General features: G+C 37.5%; 1 protein-coding gene across 1 annotated transcript; it reads left to right on the top strand.

Annotated features, from left to right (window-relative positions):
- Nucleotides 1-6,481: 6,481 nt before the first annotated feature.
- Nucleotides 6,482-7,305, top strand: LOC110676329 (NTF2-related export protein-like). Its single transcript, XM_021843803.1, has 2 exons — nt 6,482-6,590; nt 6,651-7,305. The coding sequence occupies exons 1-2, from the start codon at nt 6,557-6,559 to the stop codon at nt 7,034-7,036; spliced, it is 420 nt and encodes a 139-aa protein (XP_021699495.1). The 5' UTR covers nt 6,482-6,556; the 3' UTR covers nt 7,037-7,305.
- Nucleotides 7,306-17,247: the final 9,942 nt, after the last annotated feature.

The raw sequence follows: 17,247 nt of genomic DNA, 5'->3' as shown, positions 1-17,247 counted from the left end.
GATCACTATGTCACGAAACTAGTGATCGACTGGTATCACAGGAAGTATCGACACGCCAACAATGAAACGGTGGTGAACGAGATTCGCCAGAAGTTCCACGTTTCTGACTTGAGGACATCCGTTAAGAAAGTGGCAAACGGCTGTAACTGGTGCAGAGTTTACAAATGCAAGCCACAGGTTCCTCCAATGGCTCCCTTGCCCTCTGCTCGTCTCACGCCGTATGTCCGGGCCTTCACCTTTACGGGGCTGGACTACTTCGGCCCGATTAATGTTCGCTTTGGACGAGGTAGCGTTAAACGATGGGTAGCACTCTTTACCTGTCAGGGGACCCGAGCTGTGCATTTAGAAATTGCTTATAGCCTATCATCTGAATCGTGCAAAATGGCAATACGCAGGTTCATCGCCCGCCGAGGTGCGCCGCAGGAAATATACTCGGATCAAGGTACCAACTTCCAGGGGGCTAGCTCAGAATTGAGACAACAGATCGAAGCGGTAAACCGAGGTCTAGCGGAGACGTTTACGAACGTCGAAACTCAATGGAAACACAACCCTCCGTACGCCCCCCATATGGGAGGTGTGTGGGAACGGCTAGTACGTTCAGTCAAGTCAGGTTTAGCGTACATGGAGATGCCGAGGATCCCGGAAGAGGAGACGTTCATAACGGCCCTTGCGGAGGTTGAATCTACGGTGAACTCGCGACCTCTAACTTACCTTCCGCTGGAAAGTGAGGAATCTACTGCCCTAACGCCGAACCACTTCCTATTGCTGAGTTCCAGCGGAGTCGTCCAACCATCTGTCCGGCCAACTGAGGAGGGTGCGGCGTTACGGTCGAACTGGAAACTTGCTCAGGTTATGTTGGACCGATTCTGGATGCGATGGATCCGAGAATATCTTCCGGTTATCGCTCGACAGCCGAAGTGGTTTGGAGAGGTTAAGGCGATCAACGTCGGTGATCTGGTCATCGTCGTAATCGAAGGAGTGAGAAACAGCTGGATCAGAGGAAGAATCATCCGGGTGTATCCTGGACGTGATGGACGAGTTCGCAGCGCGGATGTCCAGACTTCTTTTGGTATCATGCGACGACCGGCGACTAAGCTCGCTGTCCTAGATGTAGCCAGGGAAACTGTTACAGCTTAAGGACACTTGAAGCAGTACGGGCGGGGGCGTGTTGGCAACACGGATCAGCGCGTTCAGCACCGCCCTCATAGAGATACCACAGGGAAGCAGACCGAGTGACATACGAATGATGTTGCTCTGATAGGGAGCTTAGGTAGGACAGCTGTCATTAAAAAGTAAGAAGTCATGCTTGCATGATAGCTGGTAGAGTGCATCAATTTGTTACTACTTAAACTACTTACGAAAATCTATAATTTGTTATTCTAAATTAATCCTAACTTTGTTAAATTACATGAATTGTGAGTATGAAATGAATTCCTTAAACTAAATATATTCTAAACACAATTTATAATACATTTAGCCTAAACATAAATTGCAACAAACCCTACTGTTACAAACGACGGACAAACTAAAGTTGAGGACAAATCAATGTAAGTTAACCTATAAAAAGAAATGTACAACATATGAACTAAACTAATGATACAATTACAGCTTAAAGCATACTCAACCTAAAACTACGAGTTTGCTCTGAAGACGTCCGAAACTGGTCCGCTCACGTAACAACACATGTATTCCAGCTATTTAAAAAATTGCATGAAACAATTTTTTTTAGAATGTATTCAAATATTTGGAAACTATTATATTTGAAAATAAAGACACTGACAATGCTTCTAATAAGACAATCCATAAAAAAGTTTCGCAATCGGTATGACCGTTAGATTGCAAAGGAAAATATAAAGCTCTGAGGGACGATTCAAATATGACGTCCATACCCCGCCTCCTCCCTCGGTCTCGCTTTTTCCAATACCTAATACATGCACTGTCACACTTTCATTGACCCCCCCCCCCCCGCTTCTCCCCTAAATGATTAACGCCATTTTTGAATGTCCCCTGACTCGTAAGTTTTGTTTTCCCTTTCGTTTCGGTTGCATGGGCACTTTTAGCTGTCAATCCTACCGTGGAAAGTTTCCTGGAAAACATTATGTACAATTATGACCTTTGAAGGGAGCATCACACGAATCAACGGACTAACAAACATGCAACGCCAAATGGCACAGTCGTAATACGTTCATGACGAAAAAAAACCCTGCAGCGGGAATTGAACCTACACTTCTTTGATCGATACAGCTAGCTACTTTGCAACATTATGCGCACGGCAATGAAGTCCAGATTTAAATTTTTAATACATCAGTCTAGAAATTTAAGATTTGGACAATATATTTTTTAAGGTAATAGAAACGAAACGACATTTTCTTCTTTTATATGAGCGGATAATAAAGACTCTAGAACTTCATACATTGCTTAATAGTACTACAAAAATTTAAAGTTTCTCAGTTTAAAACGCATTTCGTAGATCACCATAATAAACAACATTTTTGCGAGTAATACCAGCATGGGCTGCACACATCAATAGTATGTAATTTAAAAGACTCTGCAGTTCAGAAGCAAATAGTAAGTAAAGTTTTTCCGCTCCAGTTGTCCAACTTCATAAATATTATAGCAGATATTGAACCAGCATACACTGGAGAACACCAAAATGGATTATCGATTTACACATGAAAAGCAAGGGGGCATTGAAATATTACGTCTATTGTTTTTAAGTCTATCTAAATCCTTATTATGCTCACTATCACGCTTTTTCAAGCCCCTAGTACATGCACTGTCACACTTTCGTACACCTCCACTCCCCTAAATGATTGACGTAATTTTTGAACGTTCCCCAAAATTTTTACTATTTCTTAAACTTTTGTATAGGAGATTTAAGACAATAAATATTATTGCGGGGAAATTTAAAAATGTGGATAGGCTCGCGGAAATAACGCGCAGTGGGCTATCTCCGCACAGAACAAAAATCACATAGTGTGCGTTGAAGGCTGAATGAAAAAAAAAATCATCAATCAATCACTACCTTTCACATTGTTGGTTCATCATGTCTTAGGAGAAACCTTGAAAATTGAGGCTTCAAATTAATTCCAATGCTCTTTGAAACCTATCCCTCCATGGAGGACGCTAATTGGAATCGCGTAGATGGAGACAGTATTTGGAGACATTGATGTCATGAAGTCATCGTGGTACTTTCCTTTTCAAGTGCATACAACACAAATACCGAATCGAATCCTTTTAGAACAAATAAACTGAAATCCCATTTCCATTTGCGCGATTCGAAATAAAATTTTGAAAACTAACGTAGGCAAATGTATACTAGCAGAACTATGGCCCACAGTGGAGTTCTACTTAGATGTTCGTGACAAATATAATATAATACTGGACTTATAAAAAGAAGGTTTTATACAAAAGCTATGGGTTTCTGTTACATAGTTTTTGTACGGTACATATTTTTTTCTGATTGGTATGTAATCACTTATTCATGTTTTAATGCAATATGATGCACTATTGTGGACATTAGAACCAGATTCAGCCACTTAACCTGATCAAAATACTGAAAATGAAAATTGGTAGCCCACTACGAACATCGACCGGATAAGCACAATTGTGTTGGTCCCACTTTGTCCCTCCAGAAAACTTTGCTGTGTGAATCAATTTACATTTGGTCTTCGCCATGTCAAAGAATGACTCTTTCACTTTCGATTCGTATTAGCGCATAACTAGAAAAAACGAATAGTTGAAAATTTGCGACAGATACATTTTTTTCCATTCTTATGGTTTTTGTTTACATTTTGTTTACCCTGAGCTGGTGTTTTCTAAACACGATGTAAACAAAAGCTTTTGTGCTTAATTACAAGTATCAATAATAATTCAATAATCAAAATCAAAAAAGTTTAGTAAAACAAAATCAAAAAAGTTTAGTAAACAATGGCTGAAAGAACCATTCAATGTCATGGGTGCCGAACAGCACAATTGTGCTGGTTTGTCCCAAAAGGGATAATATTGGCCCTAAAATACTGCCTTGAGGAACATCAGCACTAACAGGCAACTTGGAGTATTGATAATTAACCTGAAGTGTGCGATTTGACCGAAAATTTTGGATTGTTCTTTCATATTTCTTATTTTTTAAATAATATTTCTCATATGTTCTCAATAAGACCCCCGGGAATTTTCGAAAACTTTCTCCTGATTGAGAATGCTTTCGAAACCCTGAGTAACTTGATTTTGAATTGGACTTGTCCTAAATTAAAATTATGCGCGGTTTCAAACTGCATAGCAAGTTTTCCTTTTTCAATGCCGGAGTTGGCTTCTGAGTTACTTCCAGGGCTGTTAAGTTTCATGACCGACTCACTGTCACTAGACGAAGCTATATTTCATGCACTTATTTCGTCACGTCGCAATGATGGAGCTCTCACGAGCTCCATTTTTTAATGTTGTTTTGATTTTAAAATAACTATCTGATACTTCGTTTTGGGAAGTGAATTTGTTCGACAAGTAAGGTTTATCCATGATTCCAACGATATAAATAGCAATCATAACAGATAATGAACTAAAAATAATCAAGATTACGATACCGTCACAAGCCGTAGCGACAAAAAAATGAAAGAGAATTTGAAAAAAAAAAAATCTCTGTCATTGTCTCGCCGTCCGATGACAGTGAGGGAAGCGTCTATGTAAAAGTCGCTTGACACTCTCTATTTACATTGACACTTTCCAGCCCTGGTTACTTCTAATATTTCAGATAACTTCCAAAATGGCTTAGAGCCATGATAGTAGTGATGATTCTCTAGTTCAAGGTCAGTAAAACTAGCTCAGATGAATATATTTGCGAAATTAACCATTTGAATACGATTCATTCGTGCTGTTCGAAATCAAGGTCAAGGTTTTCGGTATATGAGACAGAATGAACACAGTGTCCGGCATTTGAATCAAAATGTTGTTCCATATGTTTGCATAAAATCAATACTTAACAGGTTTAAATGAACATTTTTATTGGCACACCCCCCAGTAAGCATACCATCGTATATGATGGGATATAAGAGTACAAATGTGGAGGCGATATACGCACATCTTGCATGCAGTCTTATGGCGCATGCACGTATATCGCCTCCACATTTGTACTCTTATGCGCTATCGTATACGAGTTTGTGTTTACTGGGCCAACAGCTAACAGTTGGACTTAGCGAAGAAATAAAAATGTTCACAAATATCAGCTAATTTATGCTTATCAGATGCATTTGAAATCACTCTCGGCCTATGAAAATATCGGAATATGAGTCAAAACGGTACAAACGCGATGTGAAAACCTGTGCTGGTGGCTATTACCCAATGAGAATATAAACCGAGGTGTGGAAAAGACATTTAGTGTGCGTGACATCCGTGTACGGTGCAAAATGTTTCATAACTACAAGCGAGTAAGCTCCCATAAGAAGCCGTGTAAATAAGTGACGTAGTTAATTGTGTTTACATTTTTTCTCCTTACTAGCCATTGCTTCTTCTTTCACACCTTGGTATATATTCTCATTGGCTATTACCGCTAGTAAAGAAGTGAATAATTGCTTACATTTAGGATGATCTTCCTTCAGCACTGACTGTTTCTAACACTAAAGAGCGGATTACTTGTATGCAGACTTGATAATACTCCTCAACATCATCAGAGTTCGACGATATACTCTAGAGCAGCGTGCTGCCTTTGCCTCTTTGCGAGGGAGTGATAATATGCTAAGCAGAGAGGCGACGGAAAATGAGTGAGAGAGATGCAGCACAAAACACAACAGAGTAAAATTCCGTAAGAAATTATTTCTCCCACAACTTCCCGAGGACTGTCTTGTTTGAGCGAGACGCTCAAGAGCTATTTTGAAGCGTGAGAAAAAATCCTCGCGTTTTTTGCACTCTCACTCGAATCGCTTGAGGTTCTGTGTTGAAAATTTTGAGTACTTACGGCAAAATCTTTGCATCGCAGAGGAGTTTCTGCCATGGCTGCTTGTATGTCAATGATGATTTATCCTTCTTTATGGGTAAGCTAACCCGCATAGCAAAATACAGTTTGCCTTACTTTAAGAACAATAAACATCTTGTAACGGTTACTGTTAATGTATCAGAAATAGTTGCTTTTATGTATAACCATATGGACTTCAAAGCTGTTCACCATTTCAAACAGTAAGATCAACCCATACCTATCAGTAACTATATATGATACTGCTCTGATATTGTTAAATTATATGGAAATGGATTCAAGCAAGATATGGTGGAAATATACCGCCACCATTCGGCAAATTGTTTTTGTTTAAATTTGTGCAACACACTCACACATTTTTGCATTTGACAATATTGAACTACATTTTAACAGTTCGACAAATAGTTACATTTTGTTGGTATTTGTAGGCGACATTTAATCTAGCGTTGAGTGTAGAAAAAATCGCCGTCGGACTGCCGTCGAAGGAAAACTGTCAAGCTGTATTGTTTACTTCTTATTCCACCGTTGAAACTGTTTAAAGCTTGCAATTAATTTACAAAAGTCGAGTTAGAGTGAAATTAAGTTTACAGAACAGCAATGCACATAAAAAAGGACAACTTCGATGGACCCAGTAAGTACAAAGATATTTCGCCAATCTGTTGGATGTTTGGTTCAAACCCAATCCCCGTAGGAACTGCGCACCAAAATCGATACCGCTTGCCGGATGGAGGAGGAATTCATCAATCTGTACAACGAAAAAGTAGCCAAGAAGCGGCATCAGATGACCCGGCTCTACATGGACAACGGTTTGCTGATGTCATCAGCAACATCCAGAAGTACTTCCAGGAACTGTCCCGCTTTGAACACATTATGAACACCCTGGTCACTCAGCCGATCATTGGCGACGCTGTGTCCTCGCAGCTGACGTTCATCATCAAGGTTTCGGGAACGGTCATCTACCAGAACAATTCTTCCAAACCCTTCCAGAAGACATTCACGGTTACAGCCCAGGGCGACAAGTGGAAGATTGCGAGTGATTGCAGCGCTGCTTCCGGTTATTGGATGCTATCTTTTTAGGGAATCGATCAATACATGGATGCATTGGAAAGCGATATTCCGCGAGTTTCAGAAAGAATGAAAGAATATCCTTGAGGTGATATTTAACTTTAATTGAATCATCACAGGGCTGGTAGCGGGTCTGGTTTTCTATTTTAATTCGAGTCTTTAAAAAGTGCAAAATTAAGAGTTTGATTACGTGACTATTCATCTGATTCTTCAAGAATTTCTTCTCAAATTCCTCGAGAAAAAGCCTCAGGAATTTTCCTAGTGCTTGCATTATATTACATAACAGAATGGGATAGGGTAAAAATACAATAAAGCACCGTAATCCAATAATTATGCATACGTTATTTATTTCCCTTAGAAACATATGGTTCAAATGTATCAACACTGTTTGGCGTACATTGATTTTGCCGAAAAATGGACAGTATATCTACCTTTTGGAAAACTGTTGATGAGGAATTTTGTTCGAGAAAATCGACGTTTTCAAATGGTTACATAACTTAACCGCCTATTCCCCACATTGTGATTTTCCTATTTACCGTTTGTCAAATTGTTAAAAACGTTTCAGGTAAGGTGGATATATTGTTATTTTTCATTGTAACCAAAATCATTCAGATATTGTTGCAAATGGTTGTGAACCTTTCGGGAAACTGTACTGATATAGTTTTTGTTTATGCGGGAAATAAGTTGGAAATCCATAATAAATACATGCTAACTGTAGTTCACATTTGCTTTCAATTTCGGCCAAACGACATTCGGCCAAATGACCCGGAACGTACCTGATGATGCTTGGACCTTTGAATAAACGAATAAGAATACTTCAACGAAAACAGGTATTCTAACGAAATATTGTACACAGTGGCGTAGCTAGGGTTTATGGGGCCCGGTGCGGAGATCGATTTAGGGGCCCCCAAAAATAAGGTTAACGCCGTTTAAATGTAAGGCGCTGATGTAAAATCGACTGTTGAAATAAACGATGAAAAAATAACTTGTACAATTATTGAAATGATGGAACTCACATTGATATGTTGTGTAAGTAGTTTAATGGCATAAATGTCCATGAATGAGCCTACAGTTCTTCTTTTCTACACTCTCACTCTCTTTTCTACTAAATGCCTTAAAAAATAATACATTTGCCCAAAGCCGCATCAAATAAAATTCAAACAAAATGAACTCCACAGATTTTTTCAGAAGTTCATACTGTAATTTTTACGAACTTCTTAAGAATTCTGTTAAAAAAATAAAAGCAGAATTTTGCTAAGGATAACCCTAGAAGTTTCTATCAAAGATTTTTTCAAGAAAATCATAAGTAATCCAAGATTGTACTCAGTGAATTACCACCGTTTTATTTGAAATTTGTACCAAAGTCCTGTTTACAGCATCTTCAAGACTTCAACAAGTATGTTCTCCATAGGTTTTCTAGAATTTCATTCAAAATTATCGTTCAGATTTCTTTCAGAGAATTCCTTCAGGAATTACTAACGAGATTGTTCCTAAGTTTGCTTCAGGAATTATTCTAGAAGTTCTTATAGAAATTTCCCAAAGATGTCATCGAAGAATTTTCCCAATCAATTTCTGGAATATCTTTAGAAAAAGATCAAGGATTTTTTTCAGGAATCTTTTGTGATTATTTTTTTCAAAAATTCAGAAGTTATTTTATAATAAATTCTAAAGTTCACGCAAAAAAATGTGTTGTAAAAACTACCATTGAAGGGGGTTAACTTATGCGCTCGCACCGCAATTTTCAGCAGATTACAAATTCGCTTGATTTTACCATGTCTGTAGTAGAAAGTAAGCCTTGATGAACTCCCACAAAGTTCTCTGAAGTTACTCCAGGGCTCTTGAGGAAGTCTTGCAGGATTTCGAAGATAAATTCCTTAGATGATAGAAATTACTAGATTATTGACTGTAGTATTAGCTTGTGTGGAACCACAGATGAACTTTTAAAGAAACTATGAAGATTTTACTCGAAAAAGTACACGCGAAATCGTTTGAAAGAACTGCTGGAGTAATTTCGCATGAAATGTTAGAGGAAGCTTTAGAGAAATTTGTGAAGGAGCTTCATGAAGAATCCCAGCTTCATATCTTCAATGAAAGAAATCAAATCAATTTTAAAGAGGAATTCCTGAAAGAGTATCAAATATATTTTCTCGGATAATACCTGGAAGAATTTCAAGAGCAGAGTTGTGTTTGATCCTTCGACCTTGACGCTTGCTCTTGCGTGGGCCGGCGATGAGGGCAGGATCAAACATGTCGCGCATCGGTCGAGTAAAGTGAAAAAGTGCCGCGTTCGAAAGTTCTTTTTTATCTTTCGACGTTGACGCTTGCTCCTGGGCAGTGCATCAAGAAAGCCCGAGCAGTCGTCAGTTGTTTTCCCTCTCGGGTCGCGCGCATATTTTCTCTGAAAGTGGATTGTTGCTGCTCAAGGATGACGGATCAATTGGTGAGCTCGTTTCATGCTACTATTTCTAATCTATAAAATATGTATGATTGCACCTTTAATCGTTACAACGGTGAGACGTAAATATGATTTTTCAACAAACTATGAAAGGTTCGTCACTGTGAGTGTCGACATAAACTCTGATTCATAAATTATTTACGTCCAATTTTTTTTTTCTCAAAACACCTTTTTCCTTTTACTTTTATTTTTGTAATTAAAAAAAACTTTGAATGGTTCGACACTACGAGTGTAGACTTGCGAAAGGTTCACTTTATTCAACAAACTTTGAAAGGTTCGTCACCTCAAGTGTCAGCATAATTTTTCTCTACATAGATATTGTTATAAGCATATTTATAGTTCACAAATAATTATTTATCATGGTCTAATCGCTTATCAAAGTGAATCCTGTGACCCAACGATCCTCCCCATTACATCCCTCCCAGTAACCTTTGTGGAGATGCAGAGGCAAACACGGTCTCCAAATAGCAAAGGTTACACACTAACATTCCTTCCCCCAATCCCACCTGACTGCAAGGACGTGGCCGGCGCCGTTATTGACCATGTATAAATAGAGGCACTGAATTATGCACACTGAAGAAGATTATGGCCAATCCCAGCCGATCTTCTAGTTGATTCTTTGTGCATTTTCACTGACCTCGGTCAATCATGGAATAGCAACCATTGATATGTGTAGTCAATCTAAGCTAAGCTAAGCTAAGCTAATACCTGGAAGAATTCCAGGAGAAATTCCTAGGGTAAATGTGAATGAAATCTTAATGGAATCCAAAGGGAATTAAAGGATAACTTGAAAAACTGGCATAGAAATTTTGGTAGATCTTCCTGTAAAATCCTCGAATGAATTTCTTCAAGAACTGCAGAATGATTTTTTTCTCAAAAGAGCTCCTGTAGGAAATTTTGGAGATCTACTAAAGTCACAACTGGGAAAATCATAATAGTCAATACCGTTTTGATTCGAAATCCGGACACCTAAGCACCTAGACAGCTTCAACCTAATATTTTCCAAGGAATTTCATGTTAAACGATAAAATATTTTGTTGAAGTATGAGAATAACTGTCTTTTGGAAGCAATAATGCATGAAAAATAACGAGTTACAGGATATAAACCACTAAAAATACATTAAATGTGTGGTATGTTTTGCTTCGAAATCCGGACACTGACTATTGTATGTTTCGAATCCCGGACAGTTTTGCTTCGAAATCCGGACACTCTAAAACTTTCAATAAATTCTTTGAATTTAATGGATATTTGTTAGAAAATTTTCTGACACGTTCCACAAGCAACATGAAGATTTGATACAATTACAAAAAAAAAAAACAAATGCATGTACTGTTAAATCTAATATATCAACATTAGATAAGAAAGAATAGTACACGCTAAGCTGTGCACCTACTGGAAGCTTAAATCCTTTATAATAAAGTCATTTTTAATCTAATCAGGTTGTGCTCAGAAATGGATAACATTCAATTGAAACTAACATTGATTATATCAATATGAGTACTTCTTCTATGCAATAAGAATTCATGTTTATGGAAAGGTTTGTATCTTCCGTTTTCAATAGAACTAGTTTAGCTGAAGCGCGAATCGAACTCAATGAGTGGAACATTTATTATGTTTCCCTCCAATGGACAAGGATATACAGTGACCCCACGCAGTTGAATCACCCACAATTCTTGAATCAGCTGATTTCAAAAGACAAAATTATTATCAAACTTGTAACAAAACATCACAGAATTATTTTTACACATAGTTTCTTATCAGTAAAAATAATTCTGTGATGTTTTGTGATAAGTTTGATAATAATTTTGTCTTTTGAAGTCAGCTGATTCATAAATTGTGGGTGATTCAACTGCGTGGGGTGACTGTAATTTTTGAATAGCACTTTCTTTAAATATTTATTCCTTACCTGCTTTTGTTCAGCATGGATTTATTCACGTTGTTTGAGAAAAAAATGAGTAAAATGTTTACAGCATCATCCCTAATGTAGCGCAGGGCTAAAACATCCATTTGTTTTGAATTAAACACTCGCTCACTCATAGTCCATAACCTTGCCAAGCTTTGTATAGTTTGCAATCACTATAAAACAGTCATCAACACTCTTATTATAAGTTTTTCATCTTATTTCAATAATCATTGTGAGTAGAATGTTCGAAGCATAGTGTGTCCGGCTTTCGAAACGGTAGAATTTCATGCTTCAAAACCCGGACACCAGGTACATTTCACAAATACTGAAATCTTATGCAGCTTTCTACACTTTTCACCATTTGCAAATATCACTTTAAACAAGATTATTGCTCTATTATGCTTAAAATCACTTCAACGTTCTTCAATACTCTGAAATAATAAGATTCGTTCTAGTGGCGAATCTTAAGCTTCGACCTAATCAGCGCGAAAACTAACGTTCAATATGACACGACTTTGTTTTTTTTAAGTTTTAACAATTATTTTACCAGGTTACTATGATGAAAATTATTGCGTCATGTAGAACTTAAAGTAAGGCAAGGATTCGTATATTATTATTTAAAATTTAGGTACATATGCATATAAAAATAGCTAAAATTGTTCTGAGTGTCCGGCTTTCGAAGCGTCCGGGAATTCGATGCAAAACGGTAAATGCGTTGTACTGCTCAAGGATTTCCTGACCATTCCGTCTAATCATGCCTTGAAACAACGCTGGAGATTTTTTGAGAAACCTGGTGGTGGAATCAATATAGACATTTCTGAACGAGATCCCAGAATTATACCTTAAGAGATCTTCATAGCAATCACTAGAAGAATTCCTGAATTTTTTCCTCCAGGAATCTGAAAATAAATTCCTGAAGAGCTTTTGAAATAGTCTCTGAGATCTCCCTGGGACCTCTTGAAGCAGGATTCACTTCAAGAAGAATATAGAAAAACGTGACTTTAGAGACCATTTTGATTAAAATAGAGACTAAGCCTCTAAAAATAGATCTGCTACCAGCCCTGAATAAGTACAAACCATGTCCCGAACAACACTTTTTTATATTAAATTTAGGGGAGGGATTATTAGAGTATGTTTAAAACTACAAATTTAACTTTAACACTTCACTTTTTGCAAAAAAATATGTCCCGAGAATGATAACTGGTTTATTGTTTCAATTTTAATTGAAATGAAAATCGCCTTTTTTTTAGAAATATATGTAGTCCTACACCTACAAATCAGTTCCAGATACGATTTTGGGCCCCGCATATTTGGGTAGATCCGCCTGAATTTCAAAATTAAACCGATTTATCGAGAATATATTGTGAATGGGTATTTAGGCTACTCTAATCACTATACTATTGATCATGGGGCCCCTACACATTGCCGATCAAGGTCACCTTCAAACTAAATTTTTACCTACTTGTTAACGTTCAACGCTCCGTCATTGTAATCATCGTTATCATCTAAACTTCAAAAGCCTTTTTTTTTGTTTAAAACTGTAAATGTGTTCACTGTGTTTCGGTTGGAGAACAGAATACAGTGAACACATTTTCCTGTAAATTTTCTTGATTTTGAACGAAAAAACTGCTTTAGAAAATTGCGAAATCAATGACGGTAACCGGATCCTTAAGTTAGTTTTTAAAAAATCAAATTCATAATATCAAATGAAAATATTTTCACCATTTGGGGGCCCCCATAAACTCGGGGCCCGGTGCGGACCACACCTACCGCACCCCCTAGCTACGCTACTGATTGTACATAATTTGTGTTAGAATGCAATACTTCAATAGCAGCCTGCATCCTTCAAGACTTCGTTTAATGTTACCAGCTTAGGAAAACCGAGCATTGTATCGAATGTTCACTTTTCGGTGATAATAGTGCATTCTGATTATCTTAGAACTGATTATGAAATAAAATGTGAGACGAAATATATCGCTTTAATTTTACGTAAAATTCGATTGTGTTAACAATTTTGAAATCAAAATGTATTTCAAATTGAGGAACAATTCTTCTTTTTTTTGCTTCTGGCATTACGTGTTCACTGGGACAGGCCTGCTTCGCTGCTGAGTATTCAATATTTATCCTGTGCGAATAGTGATGATGGCTGACAAACGTAATACATACAATTCTAAAACGAAAAACTATAAGGGTACATCCCTATGGGGTTATACGAACTGGTGACGTAGGACCATGATGATTAATTTAACTGAATTTGATGTCGTTCTTGTTGCTCGTTTTGACTTCATACTGTTTTCAGTGCTCGAAACTTTCGTAAATATTTATGCATATAACGATTTGCAGCCAAGTGTACGTTTAATCATGTCTCAAATATACTTTATCTTTATTCGATGAATTCGTCATATTTATCTATGAAAATGTGAAATTTCACTTCAGGTTGTATGATCATTTTAAAATTATATTAGTAACCTCCTATGAAATATATGGTAGCATTGGAAAGAACAGTAGGGATTGAGGCTTGTTTAGTATGCTGAAGCAAAATCTAAGTAATTCTAATTAAAGAATATTTAACAGCAATGTGTCTATAGGATGTTATTCGAAAGCATTAGTCATCGCTTTGTTGATCTTATGATTTTAGAAAAATATTATTCATTGCTTGGCAATGTGATAAACAAAGTCGGAAATATTACTCTGTTAACTCTCTTACACACATTTGGTGGCCCTGAAAAGAGCCAAAGGCTTTGTTAGCTCGGATGCTGTCATAGATGAATCGCACTACAGGATGTTATCAGTTGATTGCCATGGTTAAACGAAGAATCCCCAATGCAAGTGTAGGAATTTGTATAAGTTCTCTGCTTATAAGACGAACCAGTTGAATGTTTCGTGGTGTGGATGGCACACATCGGCAACAGCTATTAGATCACACGGCTGAAGTCGAAATCTGAAAACGTAGCCTAAGTTTGAAATCTTGAGCGATACCACAAGCCGGACGCTCGATTTGTCTAATAAAAGTAGTAATGATGCCTAACGGGCTTGATTCTTGACAGCACCACAGATGAGTTTATCACGAGCCGAAATCTCATAAACCAGATGCTGATCAACAGCTCAGCAAATGGCTACGAGGTGCTCCTCGCTAAGCAGGTTCGGAGGAGCTCTTGCCAGCTTGAAAGCGAAAATGGAATGAAACCGAATCCGGCGAAGGAAGCATGCTTTAAACCCTTAGATTAGCAGATGATACTCCTCCCATTCATGCTCTTCTCTTCTAGTCGACCAATCTGGAAAATGGGTATGTGCCAATAATGTTTTGGGCTAAGAATTACTTGAAAATTGCGGAAAATGATAACGCGTGCAAAATTGGTCGAACATGAATGAAAGGGTTGACAATTACTAAATATTCAATAGTTCGCTGTTGATAATCAATAGTTTTCTTTAATTTAAAGTAAATTTCTGATCCATGGTGCCAAAATTATGAAAATTGTTCAATGGGAATTTTTTTTCAAAAGCATTCTAAACATGTCTCAATTTTGTTACATGTGATCATTTTCGTAATCAAAGTGTTCTCATAAAATATGGCAAATCAAAGACACTGTCGGAAATTCCACTCTAGTTTACAATCGTTGTGAAATGTTGAGCACTCACCCCGACGGCACTGCAGCAGCGTCCACGAATAGTCTCAAATTGTCGTGCCATCAATTATTCATAACAAATTAAATTTTGTACGAAGCTGCGAGATTGATTGAGGAATATAAAATGTAATAAGGTCGGAAATATTATTCTTTCAACTCTTTTCCACAAATTTGATGGCCCTGACAAGGGCCGATGGCTTTCTTAGCCTCGATGCGGTCAAAGATAAATAGCACTGCGGGCTTGATCAGTTGATTGCCATGGTCCGTGGATGGCGCACAACAGTAACGGGTATTGGATCCCCGGGCACAAGTCGAAATCTGGAAACGATGCTCACCGATGCTGAATTTATTTTTCACGAGTCGAAATCTGGGAGCGCGAATAAATTTGCGGCGGCGATGACGATGGCTTGGTCGCTTCTCCGAGCGGCAGTAGTCCCCCGCTCGGAGAAGTGCCCAAGCCATCGTCATCGCCGCCGCAAATCAATCTTGCGTCTTCCTCTTCCGACGACACAAATTGGACTGTGAAGCGGGTGCAAAAGCAAAGCGAGAATGACTTGCCCGATGGTGTTCACAGTCCGACCGCAAAAAGAAGACTGAGGGAAAAAGCAGGGACCCGTTTGCTTTTATTTTGTTACATGTCTCATTTTCCGTACTTTTAAAGTGCACCCCAATATAGAAAACAAAGACGTAGTCCTACGTCAAAAAAAAAATAAATATTGTTACAACCCCTCGGTGTTGTGTCGCTCCTAACAACGTTATCGATCATGCCCTGTACGATAAGGTTGCGCGCCGATGGACTTCTGTCATCTTGCCCATGTATTTGGAATTAAGAAGAATAGAATAGAAAGTGATCATGGTAAACAAATATGGAATAGTGGAAACGAAAGTTATTGGAGACACATGCAGTTTTGCTTAAAGCTAGTTATTGACAGTTTTCCTTAATCTATTATCATCAAAATTACACAGCGTAACAAAAATGACATTTTTGCGTGTCTCAAGGATTAAATTAAACTAGTAGATTTGGGGCCGCTGAATCTGGTGCCATTCTCAGAAATGTCCGTGCACGTCACAATTTTTAGCTACAGGTTGCCAAAGTTGTGTAAAACACTGGTTCAATTGATGTTTACATGAAATTTAAAGTACAATTTATCAAACTTTTTTGTGATCCAATCCTGCAAACTTGTGAAATTGGACTTAAACTTTCATTTTAGAAATAATTTGGTTGAAATTGCAAGTTAAAATTTAGATTAAACCGATTTGTTCAACATGCTTGCAGTCTCCATACTCTTTGTTTCTCTTATATGGCGAAATACAATACTTTTTTAAAACACCAAAAAATAACTTTTGAGTATCGATTGTATCATAAACTTCGCTGATAAGTATTGTTATACACATACAGTTTTAATTCTGTGGTAAATTAAGCAAAAAAATTGCCTTACAAGCTGGCAAACTTGCATGCAAGTTTACTTATATAGTCAAATTTAGCATTTTCAACTGCCAATATCTCAAAAACTAGACGTGCTGTAATATTTTTGAAAACGGCAATGGATTCAGCAACCCTTAATTGAGTAAATAGCGATATTTTCATGTTTGAGACAAAAACGTGTTCCGCAGTGTTACCTAAAACTACATGCTTATATCTATAAAGATATCACGATAAAGTTCATGCGACTTGTGCTAGAGTTGATGGTAACCTTAAATTATTAAAACTAAAATTATAACCTTCAGACAGACCTTATAGATCTAATCAGGGACATTGGACATAGAACGGACAAAGAAACGAAGATTGACTAAACGGTATTTAAATATCTCCAAATACATACGGATATTCTAAATCTCGGAAGACCTCTCTTTCTTCGCCACCGAAACCCAACAATCATTGAAATGCATTCAATAATATTTCACATTCTTGTTAACTCTCGAGTTTGAGTCAATTACAAATATTCGTTTGATGATTGAAAATAGTGCTTTATATATGAAACCACAGGTTTCCTTCGATCAAGAAAAAATAACTCCCATATATTTGGTATGATACCATAATTAGGTATTGTTCAGTAATCCGGATATTGTCCACATCTCAATTTGGTTTCATTATGGTATTGAAAAAATTGCTCAGAACAATTAAAAATGGTTGTAGTTCCCACAACTCCAATATCCTACCACAGTATATTAATTTCATGAACTTTTTCACGAATTCACACAGCAATACATCACCCCCGTCAATAAAATCGCATTATG

Source organism: Aedes aegypti, chromosome 2 (assembly GCF_002204515.2).
Source record: "Aedes aegypti strain LVP_AGWG chromosome 2, AaegL5.0 Primary Assembly, whole genome shotgun sequence".
NCBI lineage: Eukaryota > Metazoa > Arthropoda > Insecta > Diptera > Culicidae > Aedes > Aedes aegypti.
This window is presented reverse-complemented; position numbering and strand designations above follow the sequence as displayed.